Source organism: Gallus gallus, chromosome 1 (genome assembly GCF_016699485.2).
Source record: "Gallus gallus isolate bGalGal1 chromosome 1, bGalGal1.mat.broiler.GRCg7b, whole genome shotgun sequence".
Taxonomy (NCBI): domain Eukaryota; kingdom Metazoa; phylum Chordata; class Aves; order Galliformes; family Phasianidae; genus Gallus; species Gallus gallus.
The window spans coordinates 29,094,166-29,114,482 of NC_052532.1; the positions used below are offsets into that span (position 1 = coordinate 29,094,166).

General features: G+C 36.1%; 1 protein-coding gene across 1 annotated transcript in view; it reads left to right on the forward strand.

The window, feature by feature from the left end:
- The window catches only part of CNTN1 (contactin 1), an 85,071-nt gene that overhangs the window by 40,819 nt on the left and 23,935 nt on the right, over nt 1-20,317 (forward strand). The window contains exons 13-18 of the mRNA NM_001004381.4: nt 4,781-4,901; nt 7,914-8,072; nt 10,951-11,100; nt 14,193-14,263; nt 15,353-15,587; nt 19,186-19,289. Of these exons, the coding sequence (NP_001004381.4) occupies nt 4,781-4,901; nt 7,914-8,072; nt 10,951-11,100; nt 14,193-14,263; nt 15,353-15,587; nt 19,186-19,289 (840 nt within the window). The remainder of the gene's footprint in view (nt 1-4,780; nt 4,902-7,913; nt 8,073-10,950; nt 11,101-14,192; nt 14,264-15,352; nt 15,588-19,185; nt 19,290-20,317) is intronic.

The window sequence follows — 20,317 nt, forward strand, 5'->3', positions numbered from 1 at the left end:
CTGAAAACTGGAAATTTATGGGATTTGTTTGTTACCATTTTCAGAGCTCAGAGCAGCAGGTAGCTGCCCTTCTCTACTCCCACACTGGTACTGATACTCCTAATGACTTTTCTTCTTGAAAGCTGTTGACAGCATTGTGTAGCCCACTACAGACAAATATGCTTACATTTGGTTAGTCAGGCAGCCAGCCAGTGTTCATTTACACAGTAATCCTCACAGATTTTCACAGGATGCTGTCCTTGAAGGTAATCTCCCTGCAATTCTCATGAATTAACTGAGGGCAAGAAGCACTCATCCAGAAATGCTTCCATTCCAGACTTACCTTGTGTAGGAAAAGGACAGTTTTATCTGCCTGTTTCCTCTAAATATATACTCTGACCTTGCATTCTAGTTTCAGAGCATTTGGAAAATATTTGACCTTTACTTTTTTTTCCCCACATTTTCACTCAGGAAACATAAACTGGATGAAATGGCTTTATTTCATTTCTTCAAAGCGTCAAAATTCAGGGACGGTAATAACAACCTATGATACTTCAAATTGTGTTGAAAATCTTTGTTGTTCACTAGGACTGTCCAGTTACGATAACACTGGTTCTTATGCCTAAACATTCAAACATTCAGCATTTTTACTTACCATTTTGCATCTGAATTCTTTTTGTGAAGGTTTCAGGATTGCAGAGTTTTGGTTTCCTTTTTAGTAGCAAAATGAGATTTCTGAGCAATCTGGAGTGAATTACAAAAATAGAATGTTACCCCTTCCAATTTTGTGTGCCTTAAAACCATCTGTTCATCTTTTCTAACATTTCTACTTTTGTGAAAGCAATCAGATATATTTTGTGTATATATACTTGTTTGTTTTTCTGAAATACCTCTAAGACCAGCACATGCATAAAGTTATGATTTAACCTACTCCGTTTTTTGGGTTTTTTGAGGGATAAGTAAATTATTAGAAATGTTTATTTTTAATCATTTATATAATTGTATTTCTTAACGTAAAATGTGTTTTCCATTCAGGGTAGCTGTGGTATATATTGTGGTCTGTTCTGCTCCTTGTTCTACAGGTGCATGTCTAGTGGGTTCAGAGAAATGTCGTAAGACTAAAAATATTTTGTTCAGCTTGTGGTACTACCACAGGTAGCATGAGACAGTGAGCCTTATAGCCATCTGAAAATGTGACTACGTGTTTTCCCCGGATATAATCACTTAAACACTTTTTATTGAATGTCCATACAAATATGGCTTTTATTTCTTTCTTTTTCTTTCTTTTTCCTTTTTCTCTCCTTTTTCTTTTTCTTTTCCTTTTTCTTTTTCTTCTTCCTCTTCCTTTTTCCTTTTCATCTTTCCATTTCTCTTCCTCTTTTTCTTTTCTTTTCTTTTCCTGCAGAATGATTAAAACCTAAAATGTATGTATGTGGGAATTTGAGAGAACTTCTACACATGATACGTTAAGAGGTTTTAACTCTTTGTATCATCAGACAAGGGTTTTAAACCACTCAGCCAGGTTTTTAAATTTGCTGTAAGATTTTATCACATTGTCAAGACATCCATTTTCCACTTATCCAATTTATGGGTCATTTATTACTAATGGGCATTTTTAAATACCAGTCTCTCTCAGTTTCAGTTCCTTCTCCAGAAATATGGGTAATTAAAACAACTTATGTCACTTGTAGCACTGCAAAAATTAAATGAACGAATTTTCCTGAAGATTTCTATAGTAAGAGAAAAAGTTCATGAAGAAGTAATAATTCAGTATTCAAACATATTTGATTAATGAAGAAAGAAAGAGTGAATAAATGAGAGTTTGCCAAAGCTATTCATTAAAGCATGTAGACATCCTTTACACACAGTCACAGAATCGTAGGAGTTGGAAAGGACCCTTGGAGATCATCTAGTCCAACCATCTGCTAAAGCAGGTTCCCTGCAGCACATTACACAGGAAAGCATGCAGGTGGGCCTAAAATATTTCCAGAGAAGGAGACTCCACAACCTCTCTGGGCAGCCTGTGCCAGTGCTCTGTAAATCTCGAAGTAAAGAAGTCTTTCCTGAGGTTTAGATTGAACTTTCTGTGTTCCAGTTTGTGCCCATTCTCCCTTGTCCTGTTATTGGGCACCAATGAAGAGAGCCTGACCCTATTCTCTTGACACCTGCCCTTTACATATTTATAAGCATTGATAATATCCCCTATCAGCCATGTCTTCTCTAGGATGAACAGCCTCAGGTGTCTTAGCCTTTCCTCATACAGGAGATGCTCCAGGCCATATATCATCTTTGTAGCCCTCCACTGAACTCTCTCAAGGAGATCCCTGTCTTTCTTGAACTGAGCAGCCCAAACCTGGGCAAAGTATTCCAGATATGGCAGCACCAGAGCAGAGCAGAGGAGGAGGATGGTCCTCTTAGAGTAAGGATAACATGAGGGCATGATTAGGAACCCTTGTCTTAAATATATAACAGGTGCACAGTCTATCTCTAAAGCTGGACTTTTTTCTAAGTGTGCAAATTGGGGGCTTTTAATTTCTTGTGAGCTCAGTCATGCACCTCTTGATCTAGTGGTTCAGTCATCATGAAGGTTAGCTCCTTGCACACTACAGTTTTTTTTCAGAATGTGTAATTTGTAGGTTAGTCAGATTCACCCCAACTGGAGAACTTTTTCCTAAACACAAGATGCTAATAGCCATTACTTGTAGTCCAAATATCACATGGTTGTGAAGCATTAAGCTGGTAGGAGAACTGCAGAAATTTTGTAAAGACTATGGATATCTCTTGAGTTGCATAATGTGGTAATACAACAATTAAGTTGACAAAGGACTTTTCATCTTTGTATTAGACTCTCTGGGCTGAGAAGGTGATTTTATACTGCAGCCTTTGCTATATAATACTGAATCCCATCACTTTCTTTTATATGAGTGCAGTTAATGATGACACCTAACGTAAAATGTCCCTCTAAGTTAGTTAATTGTTCTTATTTGAAAGACCATCCTCTGTATTTCTGTAAAATTGCATTTTATTCACTTTATATTTTACATACTAAAAGCCTACTGGAAATTCTGACTGAAATTTAAAGACACCATGCAGAAATACTTAGTCATTATAAACTCTTATGCTGTATTTTGATTAGAACCAGCAGATTTTAAATTGTGAAGATGGAGTAGTACTTCCTCTGCTTATTTGCTATGTAGAGACGCTCCCCTCTCTCCTTCCCAGAAAAAAACCATAAAAGCCAGAACAAATATTCTATTACACAGATAAAAAACAGTCAGCATTTTACTTATATATATCTAGCTACATCAACTGAAGGTTTTAAAAAGTGAATACAAACTAGCAAGATTTCCAAAGTTTTGTGTAAAGCTGTCTGAGGTTTGGACTTTTTTTACATGTTCCTATATAATATAAAGACAAATTAGAAGGCAAAAGACTGAAGACACCCAGCAATATGACAGTAAAACAAGTGTGGTATGTATATAGAGAATGATGCATATGTCAGCAATGGCTGCTGGTAGATAATTTGGTGAAGTCAATGGGAAGTGAGCTTTGGGGCTTAGATTAGACACCAAACTCTTAGATGGCAAAGTGTGCTAATGTGAATTCCCATTCTAACTGTACAGGTATGCTTATATCACAGAAGAAGATAGACCAGTGCCTTTTATCTGGCTCTGAGGACAACTGTTAAGGGAAGGCCAAATTTGCCAAACTTTATGTTCTTCCAACACAGTGTGGAGGAGGCTACATTTCCAAGGATTTCTTGTGTGCTAGATGCCCACATGTTGGCTGGGGCTCCTTTTGACATAGGCTAAAATTGTGGTTGGGAGGCATACCAGCAATTAAACAGTATACGCTTAGATATTGCCACAGTAGAAGAGGCATTTTGTAATGAAATTGCATGCCTGTAGGAGCTTGAGAGGTGCAAAGAGGAGTGAGTTTCCTTATTAACAGTTACTGCTGGTTGTCACATCTTTGTGTTTGCGTATTGATTGCCAATTTAAAGCAAATGGCCCATGAGTGGGAAATCATGAATCTGAAGTTGGATATTGTTAGCCTTGCATTGGTGAAGTGTGGAGAAAGGATTAGGGTCTGTGATGTTGATGACAGTGATGATGATAATGAGTCTGTGAGCCTCATTGAATGGAAGATTGCTTCCCTGGAGTTTCTGATGGTGGTGGAGCAAGGTGGAGCAAGTCCAGTAGCCAGAACCAGGCCCAGCCCAGGAGCAGAACAAGTCTATAGAGAGAATGCCAGGCCAAGGTCAGACTGGGATGGCAGCTGGCCTCTCAGGGATGGCTATGCCAGACCACAGTAAGGTAAGAGCTGTAGCCAGGCTTTGATTGTAACCTACATGTGATATAAACCTTGGTGCTGTTTTAGGTCTGTAAAAGAACAGCCAAACAGCATTCTGGTCTGTTAACAGGTCTCCGTGAAACTGTTATCATACAAACATGCATAATTAGGAAATAGTGTTATAGATGCATTGTCTGATTGCTGTTTATGAAAAGAAAGGCTTAAAATAGTAGAAAATGAACAATGCCAGATAGTGAAGAAATATCTACTTTCTTACGTTGTAGCTTTTTTTCATATATGGTAAAGAGCAAGCAACTCTTCAAGAAACCCCGAACATTTGCAACAGTTGTCTCATGAATCAAATATACCTTTTGGAGTGATCGCAAAATAAGTACTTCTTGGAAATAGCAACCACTGTATATCTGTATATCAATTGGGAGATATGTGTAGATGGGTATCACTTATGCAGGGGTGTTTGCTATCATTCATTAAGTACTCTTTTTGACAGATTAAATCCAATGGTGAGCTGCTCATTAAAAATGTTCAGCTGCGGCATGCTGGAAGATACACATGTACTGCCCAGACAATTGTTGACAATTCTTCAGCTTCAGCTGACCTTGTTGTAAGAGGTAAGGTTCTCTGTGTAAAAGAGAAATGTTGCTGTTCTGTTTTGCTGTTTTTCAACTAGAAAAGTAGAGTGTTTCTGGTTGTTCAGAGTATTTTATTTCTCCCTCAGAAATGACTGTAATTAAAATGAGAATTACATGACCATGTGAAGTCCCTGAGTTCTTACCAGGATACTGATCCTGTTCTGGAGGTTTAGATATCTAACTATTTTCCTGAAAATTAATAAAGGGTTTTTTTTACTATATGTACTTTCTTTCTGTTGAAGTACATTTCAAGTAGTTTAATTTGGTGTTTACTATTAAATATCAGAGTTGATTGTAAGTATCATTTCCATATACCTACTGTATAATAATTTAAAGAAGCCATTTCTGTTTTCTTATTATGCTTTATTGATTACACAGTTTTATATAACACTAGGCCTACAATTTTAAAGGATTCCTAGTTTTCAAATGACAGAAATCATGACGTTGAGGTTAAGATTATCACTCCACTGTTAAATCGTTCTTCTCTCTGTAAGTTTTACTGCAATATGAAAACACTGCATACTCCTCTGGTATGTATTTTACAAAATACGTTACAATGTGTGGTTTGCAATAGCGTGAGTCATATCCTTTGGGCATTTTATTGTTTTGTGCCTCCAGGAATAATATATTCCAAAGTACTAATGCTCTGTAATGCTGTCAATTCAAAGAATATATAACATTTACTTGGATCTGCATTGCTATCATGTCGTACATTCCAGTTGTATTATACATCTGTCTAATAACTGAAGTGTAACTTGTGCCTTAATTCTGAGTTTCTGTCATCTGCTGAGGTTGTGGATTTATTATTTTTCACTGAGTGTTAATGGATCATGAAATGCCATCAGTTTTGGATGGAATGTCAAAGCAAATTTGATACATGGCCCACCACATTCTGATCCTACAGGGCTGTATTCCTAACTGAAGGCATAGCCTACCCAGTGGTTACACTTATGTCATGGCTCAGCTTTCCTGAGGGAGCAACTGGCTCTTGGTGCTTCCTCACAAAGGCTGTTTTCAGAAACTTTGACAGTGAGATGAGAAGCTGTAAGAGATCTTTCTCAAAGAAGGCAGGAAAAAAAGACTTTGGCACTGATGGACCTTTCCGTACTCTTCTTTGTTTCAGTTCATTTAACTTGATTACTTTCCCTCAGTTGTATGGGGAAAGTAAAGAGCTCAGGAGCTGAAGATATGTTTGGCACATTGTGTTTAGATGTGATGTAGAAATCCCATTCCATTCTTATTGTTGTTTTTGTTCCTGTTTTCTGTGGTTTCCCTGTACATGCTGCAGATAAATTTGTCCTGTTATTTCTTGTTGTTTTGTTTGTTTGTTTTTAATGTGCTCTGAGACTTGTTCAATCAGATTATTAAGTAATTACCTGAGTCATGTTGGCATGCTGTTATCTCTGGAAGTGGAATCTGAAACTACTTCTCAATAGTTCTCATACACAGTTTCTGTTTTTCCACGATTGGCATATCACATAAATGTGTATCATATAACAAAACTAGAACAGTCTATAAGAAAAGAATAATATGAAAATATCTGTGTAGACCATGTTTGTTGTTAGCCGCTCAGCTTCAAGTTACAGAATTAATGTTAAGTTTGTGGATTTCAAACACTCATATATTTGTGGGCCTACATCACTCACTTGCTTCATAGTGTTCTAGTTTATGAAATAACAATCACATGGTTTGCACATTTTAGCCTCCCTTCAAAGCACAGTCTACAGCTTCACTGAAAAAGTAACCCACACAAATCGGAGGTATGACAGTAGTAGTAATAAAAAACGGAGATGTTCAAAATGCATAGAGATAAATGCAGCCGTTCACTACAGATGTTTTTGCGTGTTGTTACTGTTCAGAAATAAACCAGATACAATTTGATGAAGGGATGTAATATCGTTTATTAGACTCAGTGATATACCTGGAAAAAACAGGGAAGTTTTTGGGAACAGAATCGTATCTAGTCAGGTCTAAAGTGCAGTTGACTAACTTAACGCCAAATATGGATTGAGAATTATATCCGTGTTATAACATGTCTATTTTGATGGGTTACTTTGAGCAGAAATTGTATGTGATACATAAAACTCACAGAGATGAGACTGTAAACTTGTTTAGGGCAAGTAGCTTTTTTCTGAAAGGATTTAGCTGGATGTTCAGAAGATGGTAACATTCCATGAAACATAGAATCATACAATCATTTGAGTTAGAAATGACCCTGAAAGGTCATCTAGTTCAACCCCCCTGCATTGAACAGGGGCACCTACAGCCAGATCAGGTTGCTCAGGGCCTGGTCCAACCTCACCTTGAATGTCTCTAGGAACAGAGCTTCCACCACCTCTCTGTTCCAGTGCTTCACTACCCTTTTTGTAAAAACACTTTTTTGTAACCAATCCATATCTCCCTTCTTTTAGTTTGGAGACATTTCCACTTGTCCCATTACAACAGACCCTGGTAAAAAGTCTTACCACCACTGTACTTCATTCATTAATATTCACTACAGCTATGAATTCTGAAATTCATCCTTGCAAGTATCAACCTTTTGAGGAAAAATAAATCCTTATTTTCAAAATATTTTACAGGTGCTTCTTGATGATCCAAACTGAAAGAGACAGTTTCGTGAAAAATATTTTCCCTTTTTGACTGCTTAGTACTTCTGTTCTTTGTTGGTGGTCTTTGTGGGTTTCTTCTGGTGCTCAGGATTTTTTTTTTTTTCTTTACACTTGTAGTTTTAAAAACTTTGTGGATTCCACATCTTGGCATGGCATGGAGTTCGAGATTCTTGCTGTGGGAAGGTTTTGGGGGGACTTTAGAGAAACAGTGACTAGTTCTGCTTTTACCCAATTTATGTTAGCCCTTAGGAAGTTCAAATCTCATGGTGGGTTTACCAGACTTGGGTTGAGATGATGGGCCAAGACAAATATGAAGATGTCCATAGGCATATAGTATTGTATAATTAATCTGTAATTATTTATTTACTTTTCTTTTCCTCAGGTCCTCCAGGCCCTCCAGGAGGTATAAGAATAGAAGAAATTAGAGACACTGCTGTAGCACTTACCTGGAGTCGTGGAACAGACAATCATAGCCCTATTTCTAAATACACTATCCAGTCAAAAACTTTCCTATCTGAAGAGTGGAAAGATGCCAAAACAGGTAAGAATAATGCCAGAAAAAATAAAATCAGTAGGTTATAAAATTTTTGATTGTTAAGAAGCTTGGCTAATCAGAAAATAGTCACAGTAAAAGGTAACCAAGGATACTAGTAAGGTCTGCTTCAGAGTCTGGGACCAGGTACTAACCTGTCAGTGTGTTGTCAACATTTTTGTTCCCAGCACTAGGAGAGCCTGAAATGAATACCAAGATACACAAAAAAGAACAGGCAAAGTTTTTTTCCTGTTTTTTTTCTCTTTTCTTGTTGCTTCTAGAATTGAAAAAAAATGTTACAGGTTAATTTGGATGATAAATGAATGTCTTAATTTCTGAGTTTGTTATGCAGAAAATTGGTTGAAATTGCCTACTTTTTCTTTGAAGGAGACCAGTTGCTATTTGCATTAAAACTGACACTCCTAGAGAAAACATAGCTAAGATCATCCTTCTAACCACTGGATGTCATCAGTGTGCCACATAATTGTAGTTGAGGAGGCACCTATCTGAAAACAGGGCATACTGACTCGAAGTATTTCCTTATAAAATTTAACATAAATACATAAATTGTGACAAAAAAAATAAAAATACTTCTACATTTGAATGCTTTATGATGGATAGTGTTGTTACAAGGAATACTCAATTGTCCTACTAATGTAATTCATTAGGCCACTGTAATAAATTATAACTTTAGCTCTTTTCTGTGGAATTAGGGTGTCACATACTCAGGATTTCTTAATATTAAAAATATTGATAATTTCAGTTATTTTCTTTCAGCTAAGCTATCCTTTTAAATTACAGAGATAGATATCTAAGAAATAAACATTGATGTGTTTGCCTCAAAAGCTGTGTTACCTTAGTGGAAATTTTTTAGAATACAGAGTTAAAACTACTAGACCTGCAGCCTGGAAACATATCTTTCTTCTAAAGCATGAGGAATATGTAACACTATTGTATATAATTACCTCCAACAACTAATACTACTGTATGACTACCTTATGGTTGAGTAGCTTGGAAAATAAAACTAGGAGGTCCCTCTTAACTCTAGTATCTTGTTTAACAGTTTCTTTAGAACAAATCCCTTTGAAATTTTAAAATGAATGTAAGAATTAGAAATGTTCAAATAATTGATTAATTGCTTATTTTGGTGAATATACAGAGCACCCATTTAGATCAGCCTCCCTTTTTTTTTTTTTACTTTAAATTGTACCCTATTTCCAGTTGGTTGTTTTCTTTTCAATAAAGGATATGTCCCTGGGGAGAATCCAGGTTGTAGGAAGATAAAAGCAGAAGTTATGAAGAGGGGATGACATCTCTGATATTGTCACATTTTGTGCTGCATGTTACTAAAACTCAAAATATTTGTGTAGTACATACAAGTTCAGGATTCAGATCTTCACTCTCTCAGGTTCAGAGCAGACACTCAAACTCAATTTTCAGGGAGATTTTTTATTTGCAGTGTTCTTGGCATGATGAGATAAACTTCTCTGCATCTCTGAAGTTCTTTGTATGATTAATGAAATAATTGCTGAGACACACAGTCAGACTTTGAGTTTTGTAACGTGTTGAGTGGGATTCACATCTTTGAGCAGAGAGAAACCTAGTTTCTTAAATTCCTTTTTTCAGAAGCTAGCAGGAAAGATAGAAATGTTTCATTTCTGAAAAGCTGAAATGAACTATTGCAGTGTTTCCAAATTCATTGCTTTTCTTTAGAACCACACTGAGTATTTTTGATTAGCTGAAATCACCATAGCAACCATTGCTGGCACCACTGCAAGCATTACTTAACTCCTGGGCTCCTCCCAGTTTGGCTCAGTGCTCACTTTCAAATGAAGGAGACACAATGATCCAAATTGATCTCTCATCAGTATTTAGGCTGTCATTTAATGCTGTCAGCTTTCAATGTGTGAAACAAAAAATATACTTTGGCATTGCACATTGGAAATCTTGTTGTTATTATTATTGTTAAAACCATTATTCCCAAGCCAAATAATTTATCTCAGGTTGCATAATACCAAGTGTGGTGTATTTTTTTTTTAAAGAAGTGTGTTCTGCTTGACAGTATGGAAATATGTGTGAATAGGTTATGTAAGAAGTTGTTTACATTTATGTTGCTTATTCAGGTTGAGGGCATCAGAATATTTTGGAAAGATTAATTCTCATAGTATTGAGTTTTCATGGTTATTTTGGGAATTCATGGCACAGCAAGATTAAATAGAGGGATTGGAAGCACCACAGAAGAAAGCGTAACAAATTTTTGTTATGGTTTTATTATGGTTTGGATGCCATAGGAGGTTTGCAGTGGCTCTGTTGTCTGAGCATTCACTATCCATGAGTTGTACTTACAGTGTCATGAGTTGGATAGAGTACATCTTTTTTCCACAGGACTTACGTAAGAACACTTATCCTCCTTGTATCAGAACTACATAGCAGGTTGTAACATGCTCACTAGTAAGGTGCACCAAAATATGGTCACATTTTATGAACTACTGTTTCTCAATTGATCAGTCCCCAAATTTACAACTGTCTAGTTGTTGCATACGTAATGAATTTTTATTTTATTGGTTTTGCATTACACATTTGTATATACACATTGTATACAATACACATTGTATTTCTCTGTAGGTAAAATGAAATTCCACTACTCCAATATATGTAACTAATAAGGATAACTACATCTAAGATAATGTTATAACTTCCAAATTCCCAGCCATTGGCAGGAGTGCTCCTTGTAAAGTATGATATCCCTTTTGTATAATGTAGTGCTCCTTCAGCTGGCTATGTGTGGTTGTAGACTAGTGGCAGTTCTGTGGATTTAAGAACCTCTTTGTTGACAGACCCCATTGTAAAAATGATATTTTCTAAAGCAACTTCTGATCTCTTTTAGAGCCATCAGATATTGAAGGAAACATGGAATCTGCTAGAGTGATTGATTTAATTCCATGGATGGAATATGAGTTCCGGATAATAGCAACAAACACTTTGGGAACTGGGGAACCGAGTATGCCATCACAGAGAATCAGAACTGAAGGCGCTCGTATGTAAACAGAAAATGTCAATTTTTTTTTAATGTCCTTTTTATTTTCACATTTTTATTAATTATTTTGTCTTTTTTTTTTTTAAGGATTTTAATAAGAAGCAAATTCAGAAAATTTAGCCACTAGCTACTGTAGATTTTAGTAGGCTGTCTAGATGTCTTAAAATTAAAGCAGACAGGAAGGAAACACTGTGATAAAACCAGCAAATTTGTCTCCATTATTGAAATAGTCATGGTGTATCTTTCAGACTCCCTCCACTTCTGTGATTGAGGTTGTGTAAACACATGCACTTGCTTGACATTGAGATTCATGGCTTACAGATGCATGTTTTTGACAAGAAAATGTCCCTTTGCTGTTTGGTTTACTTTTAACTAAAAGATGCACGACAAGATGTTTGTCTTCCCATATAATGTTATTTATCTGTCAGGTTTGGTCTTGCGTCTTCTTATTCTACAAGAGAGATGTGACATTATCCGACGTAGCAAATGCCCGTAACAGTCTAATTGCTCTGTGTTTAAATTATTAAACTATTTAAGGATACCCTCTAGGCTCAGACAGGTCCATTTTAAAATGGATTCTTGAGAATGAGGAATTATATGTTATTATTCAAGATAATGCATTCTGTTTGAACTGTACAAAGGAGATAACAGCAGTGCTTTAGGAAGTGATGTATCACTTCAAAATGGCTTTATCCAACAAAGCCTGTGTATCAGTATATCCTCCTCAATGCTTATTAGCACCGGTGTGCAACCGGGAGATATTTATGATTTTTAAAAAGCCTTTGTCCCATAGCTTGTGATTACAAAACAAAAATGCAAAACCGAAATTAAAAAATCAAATTTTGCAATTAGAGCAGATAGGTCATTGCTGTCATTAGATAGCATTTTAAAATGGATTTGCATTGCAAATTTGAAGGCATTTGTTAATAAGGATCCACATTTGGTCCATTTAAAAACTGTGTTGCTTAGGGAGAAAGAAAATACAGATTAGTTAAATTAGTCAGGGAAAGAAAATGTGCACAGAATTTTAACACTCAAAGTAGAAGAAAATCACTTCAGAAAAAACTGACTACTAATATTGTGTATTTTCTGACTCAACAGCTGTATTTGAACACAGCCCAAGGGTCTAAATGAGAAATCTGGAAAAGCTCCTTGTAATTCTGAGTGCACAACAGCCATTTTTGAAATGTCAGGAAAGGGGCAGAAAGGTTAGGGACTGGCACGGGGCTCAGAAGAAACTGAAACGCTCACAGGTGATGACCATGGTAGTGTCCTGCAGTGTGCCACATTCGTGAAGTTTGTTTTAGCCTCTTTCCATGCCCCTCATGATTGCACACGCTCCACTATTTTAGCAGGGTGTAATGCTTTGCCAAATGCAGTCTGTCTGCTGTCCCATTCCCCATGTACAGCACCGTTGTCATCTTTGGTGGATGTTGATAGACATTCGTGGTGAAACAAAGCAAAACTTTAGTGTAGTATCCTAAGAATCAGTGAAGACTTCTTGCAGTGCTACAAGAGCGTATAAGTCAGTAACTATTTGCTGATAAACTTGGATACCCAAGAACTTTTCGTGCCAGAAGCTGGAATTTTTATAAGCAGCAACAACAGCATTTGGGATGCATTATCACCCTCCAGGGTGCTACAGAACAGTATTGTCTGTGTGTTTTCATCTTAAAATGAAGAAATTAAGAATTTTGTTGCCTAAATAGCCCATTTCTATACACTGCTGTTATTTTTAACGTTTGTTCTGTGTTAAATAGCAACAGTGCTGCATCTCTGAAACAGCAGCAAACTGCTGCATCTCTGTTGTACCGTGTCTGACAGATAATTTTCATTCAACTCTAATGTTATCAATGTCTTTCAGTTCTGATGTCTCTCTTCTTGTAGATAACTATAATTTCAATAACATTTTAATTAGCATGCCAAGAGTATGTGCTGTGGAAGAGAGATCTTTCTTTTAACAAAATCTGCATTCTTCGTCAATAACGCCCATATTTCACAGTGACTTCTTGAAACTCAGTTGATCAGAGGCTGATGATTTTATTTTAGCTTCAGTTTATGTTTGGCCTTATTCTTCACTGATTTTTTTCTGGAAGGCCAGAAACAAATACCATAAACTGTGCAACAAATGAAGTTTCCAATTTCAAATTTATTCTTTTTTATTTTTCTTTTCTAAATACATTGATTCTTTTCTGCTTTCCTGTTTATTCCCAAGTGATCCTAATAGTAGACCTCAGCAAACATTTTATTATATAGAGACAAATTTTGTAGAAATGTCTATACTGGATTCCAGAGAGAAAATAGTTTTCAGCTGTTTATGGTAGTTAAGAAAATTTAGGTACTGACAGTGTCTTACAGAAATACTAATGTAGGGAGTTTGACAGAAATAAAATATAGGAATGACTTTTAATGAGCCCTTGAGGGTATCTTTCTCACCTTACCGCTCAACTGTGCATCAGTGAGAGATTAGCAGATTTTATTGCATCACACAGAACAACAGTGTAAAATGCAATTACTAAATTACTTAAGTAGTAGGCCAGCTTTGGTTCTGAATATCTACTCATGCCGATCAAGAAGACATCTGCCCTTTATCTGAACTAGAAGGACTAGGAAGGTGGCGCTTCAAACATGTACTCATGGGTTTGACATAACACATTGTGAGTAAATTCATTGAAATAGGTAGAACTAATCACAGTCTGTTGACATAAATAAATGTTTATTCCCTGGCTACTTGAGCCCTTGGAATATCAGCATCTGAGGAGACCTAAGAACCATATGCTGTCTCTGTTGAGGCCTATGAGTAGTGTTCCACTTCTAAATATTAAATTAAACATTTGTAGAGAGTATGGTTAAAAAGAATGATTGATTGATAGCTATGGTTTGAACTGGCATGTTTCCTGTAGCAGCAGCTATACTTTAGTTTTGGCAAGACCATAGACTGACAGCTATTACAGACTATCATTATTTTAATTTTGTGGGCCACATGTGCTCATTGGACTTACTGGTAAAAAGAAAAGTAAATCATACTGTTGCTTTCTTTTTACTGACCGCATACTCTGTAGTTATTTTTCTTGTCTCTTCTGTTCTTCTAGCTCCTAATGTGGCTCCTTCTGATGTTGGAGGAGGAGGTGGAAGCAATCGAGAGCTGACGATAACATGGATGGTAGGTATTGCACTGAGAGATGAAATTAAGCATATACTGCCATGGGTCTGATCTTGTTGGTCCTGAGATGCATGGAAGGTCTGTACTGTTCCAGATCCTTTACCACAAAATAAGATATTTCATCTCTGTGGGATTTACAGGATGTGAAGAAGTAATGCAGGAATTCTGTTTTGAAGGGATGTTTTTGGTCAGCCTTCAGATGAGCTACTGACATTATTTTGGTTGCACTACAAGGGCTGATAGTTTTGGTTAAGGCTCCATGGACAGAGGAGGAATCACTGAATGTCGAGCTTTGGTAAATGGAGCAAAATTTTTTATAGCAGATGGTTTTCTGTAATTTTATATTTTTCAGTATTCATAGTTATAGGGCATCAATTACAGTTTTAAGAAATAACTTTGGATAGATATCTCTAATGTTCACGCTGAAAGTGGAAGTCATTTTCACTTAAACTTTTACCAGATAGTAGCTAGGTAAGTAGGTAGCCTAAACCAACTAACTGGACCCTCTCCATCCTCAGTGAAAGGAGATAGGATTAATCATTCTTTGAATATGTCCATCTCACTTAACTAGTTGCACAGGCAGGATTCCCTGTTCACTAGCTTTACATAAATGAATATAATTTAAACTAGACACTAAAATTTTCTCTCTGTGTATTGCAAAAATAATCTCTGCATATGCACACATACCCACATATTTGCATAGTGTGTCTGTTTCATATCCTCCTTTGCTTATTCCTTAAGAAGGACTTTTTTTCCTAAGTCAAGCTGACAACAGTTGTGATACACAGCTGTTCTTGGTTTCTTTCTGTAGGCAATAGCTTGATGTGTCTTGCAATGAGTTTGGAGGAGGAATAAGACCTTAAAATGTACTAGCAGCAGGTGTGCTACTATTACAGATCTGAATAATGAAGGTGGTACTTTTTTTTTTAAAGAGGATGGGAGCAAACCAGTAGAAGCAAACCAGATGAAAATTGAATTTTAGATCAGTATTTTTTCAGAATACATATTGATACTTCCCATGTAATTTCTTTAGAGATCCATTTGTTTGATCAGCTACAAAAATCAGTGCTTTGTCTTTTGCCTTTTTAGCCTTTGTCAAGAGAATACCACTATGGCAATAACTTTGGTTACATAGTGGCTTTCAAGCCGTTTGGTGAGAAAGAATGGAGAAGAGTTACAGTTACTAATCCTGAAATTGGCCGTTATGTCCACAAGGATGAATCAATGCCTCCTTCCACCCAGTACCAAGTAAAAGTGAAAGCCTTTAACAGCAAAGGGGATGGACCATTCAGTCTCACTGCTGTCATTTATTCAGCACAAGATGGTGAGTACTAATTCTTCCAGATAACGTTTACACTGCGGGTTCAAATCAGCATTACATTAGGGAGAACCAGGTCCTTGTCTCTCATTAATATAGCAACTGTCCTTCAGCAAGGAGAATGTGTTTTGCTCACAAACAATTGCAGTTCATAGTAAATAACATTGGACTCTACTTTCTAAGTGTTAGAGATTACTTGGTCATACTTGCAGTCTTAATGAGCACTCTGAAGAAGTGTTCAAGATTTTCCATACTTCTTAAAGGATTTAATAATTAAATAGATATATATTGTCTTCATATTTGTTATCTAATAAGTTTTCATCATTAACCAACAGTTCTGACTCTGTGATCTTAACACATGTGATTGACACGTGTATAGGTTTTTTTATTCATAACAGACTGCACTGAAGTCTGTTGTTCTAGTACATCACTATCAGGTTTCAGCCCCTAAATTGTGAAGTAATGATGGTTCAGTTCTATTTAGTTTCATTATGAGCATGTTTAGAGTCTAATATAAATCAGCTTTATCACATTCTTTATTCTTGCTTAGATGTTAGAGATACCAAGTGAATAATTTAATGAAAACCTCTGGCATTTCACTAAAATCTTTTTTCTTAATTCTTGCTGGAATTATTTCACACACAGCAATTGTTATGGTTGAGGTTTAAATGATGTTTCCAAAATTAGCAGGGAAGGGTAAGCACCAGAAGTTTACCTTAAATCAGAAGAAATATATACAATATCCTAATTGCATCGTAATCACTCAGGCCTGTTTTTAGAAAAGTATAGTTTATTAATTTCTGCCAAGACCCAAAGAATTGCTCAAATTTTTTCTTTCTGAATCTTTTTCACAAAGTCAGAAGAGCTAGACGAAAGAGCCAAGAGGAGGGCTATGATAACAAGACCACATTCTCACACTTCCAACTCTGTTCTTTATTCTGTGTACTTTACGGGAGATTTATGTTCATGATTCCCATCAGCCCTAATGGGAACTTTACACACAAATCGCCCACACACAGAGAAAAGATAAAGTAGTCCTTTTCGTTTCATACGATAATTCAGGATTCAGGCTAGCAACACTTAGCTGGCTGAAGAGATTAATATTAACCCTTAGGATATCATCTTCAACAGCAGCAAATTATGATTGTTTTTGTAATTGTCTAAATACGTTAATAAATTGCTATGGTGTAATAAAAGCCATAACTGCCAAATAATGTTTCAGTATCCGTCCTTAGAGGCATTATCGACAGGGGACTGATAAGCTCACATGTATTTATGTTAGGATTATACTAACTGTGTCAGGGATGGGGTTGTGTTTGTATAGCTCTCTAAGTTCAGAGACGTGGCAGTCTAGTAGCTCCAAAAGGTGGAAGAAAAGGAAATGTGCAGTAGTGCCAGCTTCCAGATAAATAAATCACTTCAGTGGTTGCTGGTGTTTTAGCACAGACTTTAGTAAAGTTCAGAACCTTTATTGATAGAAACACTTGTGAATAAATGATAGAAGTTCAGTGAACCTACTTCTTTTCATAGATTTCAAACACAAGAAGCACAAAAAATGTCAGATTTGTGGTGCTGTAAACCTTACCTGTAGTGCTAACAGCTGCTGTGCAAAGCTGCAACCTGACTACTGACCATACCAAACACGGGAACTGTAGGAGAGGTTAGAAGGAATTTTCCAACGGATGTAAAGAAAGTTAATCCAAAAAGCATTCTGTTCTTGCATCAGAACTTGTACGAAGTCCCCTTGGTACTTTGTAGTGCTTGCTGCCTCCCAGCCTTAACTTTGTAAAGTTACATTTAGAAGATAATTGTGCTATGACAGGTCTTTTTTAGTGAAGAGGATTTACTGGAAGCACATTTGATGTTGTTTTTTTTTTTAATTGATAGAATTACTGAATTAGAGGTCTGGAGAAGAGCAACTGATGTCATCTTTCTGGCTTAGAAAAGACTGCAAACATTTATGGAACATAGATGCTAAATAGGGATGTAAATTTCAAGCTCATAAATAAGCATGAGCAGATGAAATACTATTTAGAATACTGTATCAGCAAAATCCCCGTCAGTTGGAAATTTCCAATATGAAACATTCTGGCAAATCCTGTAATTAATATGATGAAGATTCTGACACTGATTTGGAACTGGATTAGATGATCACATCTGTTCCACCTGCACTTCTGTACCTCTGAATCAGCAAGTGATTTTATTACTGTCAGAAATCACAGCTTCTCAAAGGCAGCAGAGGAATTTTAAAGTAATATGGTCATATAGTATTCTATACAAATATTTACAAGCATACACACACACACACACATACATACATATACACAGTGACAGTATTTCTGTTAAGTCATATATTTTGTAACATATCTATGTGTGCCTAGTTATAATTCTGTATTAAATTTGTATTTGCAAATTTAATTTGCATTTGTATTAAATTTTCTCACTGGAGGAGTTCCGCTTTCCCACACGTTTTAAGCCAAGTTTCATATCGGACAACTCCATGCCATACCTTCCATTGCTAGTAGAGAGTAATGACTGCTAGCAGTGAGTGCACAGGCCTCTTCCTTATCTAAACGCCTGTCATTGTGAAAACAATTTTGCAATAATGCATCATTTTTTCAATTATACATTTACATTATTAACAGTCACTGAAAGACAATTACAAAAGGCAACTTTGCATATAAGATTATTTTGTTACCTAGGATACTTTTTATATGAGATGTAGCTGATTTTTTTCTTAACAGTGGCTGTTTTGATGCATAGTTGACTTGATGCCCAGTCAGAAGATTAAGTATATGAAAGCTTTCCTCAGCTCGGGCTGCCATGCCTGTCTGTTGCAACTTGTTTCAAAAGATTTGTAAAAGGGTGCTGTTCTTAGCTTGAAAAACTTAATCTTTTGTAAACACTGCTAAGTTTATGGCTTTTGAGGTTCCTCACTTCATTTAAAATACAAGCAACGGTGAAATTAAGAGCTTTCTGTAATTTACCGACAACCTTCTTAAATAAAAACGTCACATTATTATGGTCTGTATTCTAGCTTGGCTGGTATCCAAAAAACAAAACAAAATCAATTCTCAGACATATGCCTGATAGAAGGGTGCTCTCAGATTATTTCATACATATGTTTAAGTTTATATGTGCCACTTGTCAGCTCCTTAATATCTGGTCTTATGAAAACTTTGTGTCATCATGACTAAGTGACATACACAGGAATATTTGTGTGTAGATAGCTTAAAAAAAAAATGAAGTATATGTTTTAATCTGTCAACTGCTGTCCAATTTATTAAATGATTGCTGGATGCTTCATTCAGTTCTTTGTCAAAGCCAGTTTTTAATTTACACAAATGGAATCTCTTGAAGCATAAAAATACATAATCTGAGCCAAGTAAAGAATAGTTGCTTTGTTTTTTTTATAGTCCTTTCCCATACAGATCATCGCTGAATTTAAAGTTTACACAAGTAAAAACAGATTAAAGACTCACACATTTGACTCCCTGAAATCAAGAAAATAATACAAAAGACTAAAGTGAGATGAGTCCCTGTAGATGAGTTTAACAATAGCACCAAATGAAATTGGATGTTTAACATGTGTTCTATGTTCCAGCTCCAACTGAGGTACCTACAGATGTGAGCGTGAAAGTTTTGTCATCTTCTGAAATTTCTGTTTCTTGGCATCACGTTACTGAGAAATCTGTGGAAGGATATCAGGTGAGTTTAGCTGCAACACTGCATGTTTTCTTGTTAATTTAATTTTGATAGTTAAATGCAAGGGTAATTCCTACTGTTACATTCTAACTCTTTGGGTTCACTTGTCTTTAGAAATTGTTTGCTGTCCAGATTTCATATCCCAAGAAGATTATTTTTGGTGCTCTGTACTTCCTTACTAAGACATTAGCAAGTCAGTGTTATATCACGAAATAATGTTGTGTGTTTATGTTATGTAATCAAATGCATATCTTTACCTTCTCAAAACATACTGAAATTAAATTTGTGGTGTAATGGTCAACAGAGACATGAAACTGTAAGTAACTCATGACCCATTTAAATTATCAGCGATTATTCATATAATTCACCCACAAGTCCTTTATTAAGTGGAACAAGGTGAAATGCACATATAATCCTGTAGAACAGGTACAGTGCTATTGTGCAAGGCAATGTTTTGTTTGTGGTTTCTATTCCTCATGTGAAAAAGAGCTTCAAGGTATGTTTTTCTGGTCCAAAAGTAAACGGTAGTACTGGTAAAAATTGTTAATGTCCTTTTACAAAGATGACAACAGCCAAAGGATGGTTGCAACTAGAAATGACCATGTAGCTCTCCATGTGGTGGGGAATTCTTACATCATCCATCCACAGTAGATGCTGATGAACTCAGCCGGCTTACTTTGGCTGCATTCCAGAAAAGGGATTTGGGCACTAGGCTGTTAGTGATTTGCTTTGATGTTTAAGTCATCAGCTGCTTGATGGTAGCTTCTGTGTTCCAAAATGAACAGAGGGTAACTTCATAAAATGTGTCTATGTGACTGAAATATATGAATAAATGTTCTTTTAAATACTAGTACTTGCTTCCATATTTCATTATCTCTATTTATCTCTCCATGAGATACATGTGATATTTTTGGGATATTGTAACAAGATACAGATCATAGTGAAGATCTCAGTAGGAACTAACACAGTGTCCTATGTAAAAGGATTGTTGATTGTTGATTCTCCAGAATGTGCGCATAAAGTTATAAGCA